The sequence below is a fragment of the Triticum dicoccoides genome, chromosome 2B, assembly GCF_002162155.2.
Source record: "Triticum dicoccoides isolate Atlit2015 ecotype Zavitan chromosome 2B, WEW_v2.0, whole genome shotgun sequence".
In the NCBI taxonomy this organism is placed as follows: domain Eukaryota; kingdom Viridiplantae; phylum Streptophyta; class Magnoliopsida; order Poales; family Poaceae; genus Triticum; species Triticum dicoccoides.
In genome coordinates, this window is record NC_041383.1 from 379,517,096 (window position 1) to 379,517,972 (window position 877).

The 877-nt window shown below is 55.6% G+C and overlaps 1 protein-coding gene across 1 annotated transcript in view; it reads left to right on the forward strand.

Annotated features, from left to right (window-relative positions):
• The first annotated feature begins 416 nt into the window (after positions 1-416).
• LOC119363753 (prefoldin subunit 1-like) overlaps positions 417-877 on the forward strand; it is a 7,291-nt gene continuing 6,830 nt past the window's right edge. The window contains exons 1-2 of the mRNA XM_037629121.1: positions 417-636; positions 711-764. Of these exons, the coding sequence (XP_037485018.1) occupies positions 613-636; positions 711-764 (78 nt within the window). The 5' untranslated portion in view covers positions 417-612. The remainder of the gene's footprint in view (positions 637-710; positions 765-877) is intronic.

An 877-nucleotide genomic window follows, 5' to 3' on the forward strand; every position in this document is an offset into this window, starting at 1 on the left:
CTCCTGCACCCATATTGCCTGCTTGCTCCCTCGCATCATCTCCCCTGGCCTCCGTCGCCCCGCTTGTTTCTTCGACCCGTCCTCCTTCTACTTCTCTCCCCTTCTCCAGCACTACTTCTTTCTTCCCTAGACCCCCGCTCGACTCCATCTCCTTTGGTAGATCAGCCATGCAGATCGTGATCTGACAGCTAGGCGAAGTTGCGCCGCCGCTGGCCGAAGGAATCCGGCCACCGGAGCGGTTTTTACGTGGACTTCGGACGTTGCCGCCGGAGGAGAGGTGGAACCCTAGATCGCCTAGGGGAAAAAAACAACTTTTTTACATTACCTATTGGAGATGTTCACCGGCCCTTTTCTTTCTTCCCAGATTCCAGAAAATCCGCAGAAGCTGGCCTTGACGCCGAAGTCGACCGAAAAGGTTGAGCTGGCCTTGTCCGGGCCGGGTAGCGAACGGGCCCAACCCGTCCCGTCATAGCTCCAGGCTTCTGGTTTAGCCTGTGGCCGGCCGACCCGAATAGCGCCGCCCGCCGTCGTCTCTCCACTCTCCGCGTGCCCCTCCTGTCTGTTGGAGTCGAGCTCGCTGTTAGGGTTCCCCATCTCACCAGATCCCGTTCCATGTCGGACGAACCCAACCGAGCGGTAAGTGCTAAGTTTTCTTGGCTGATCTCTGGGTGTCAACCTTCTAACTTGCACCCTTCTTTGCGCGGCGTCAGGCTTTCGTAGAGCTGCAGAGCCGGATGATCGAGACCACCGGGAAGATCAAACAGGTCAAAACCTATACCCTTGCTTCGTCTTACTATTATTCTAAATAAATAGCCTGATTAGTTCCGTCTTGGTCACGATGCATACGCATGGGCATCTCATCTCCAAAGATTGTTGT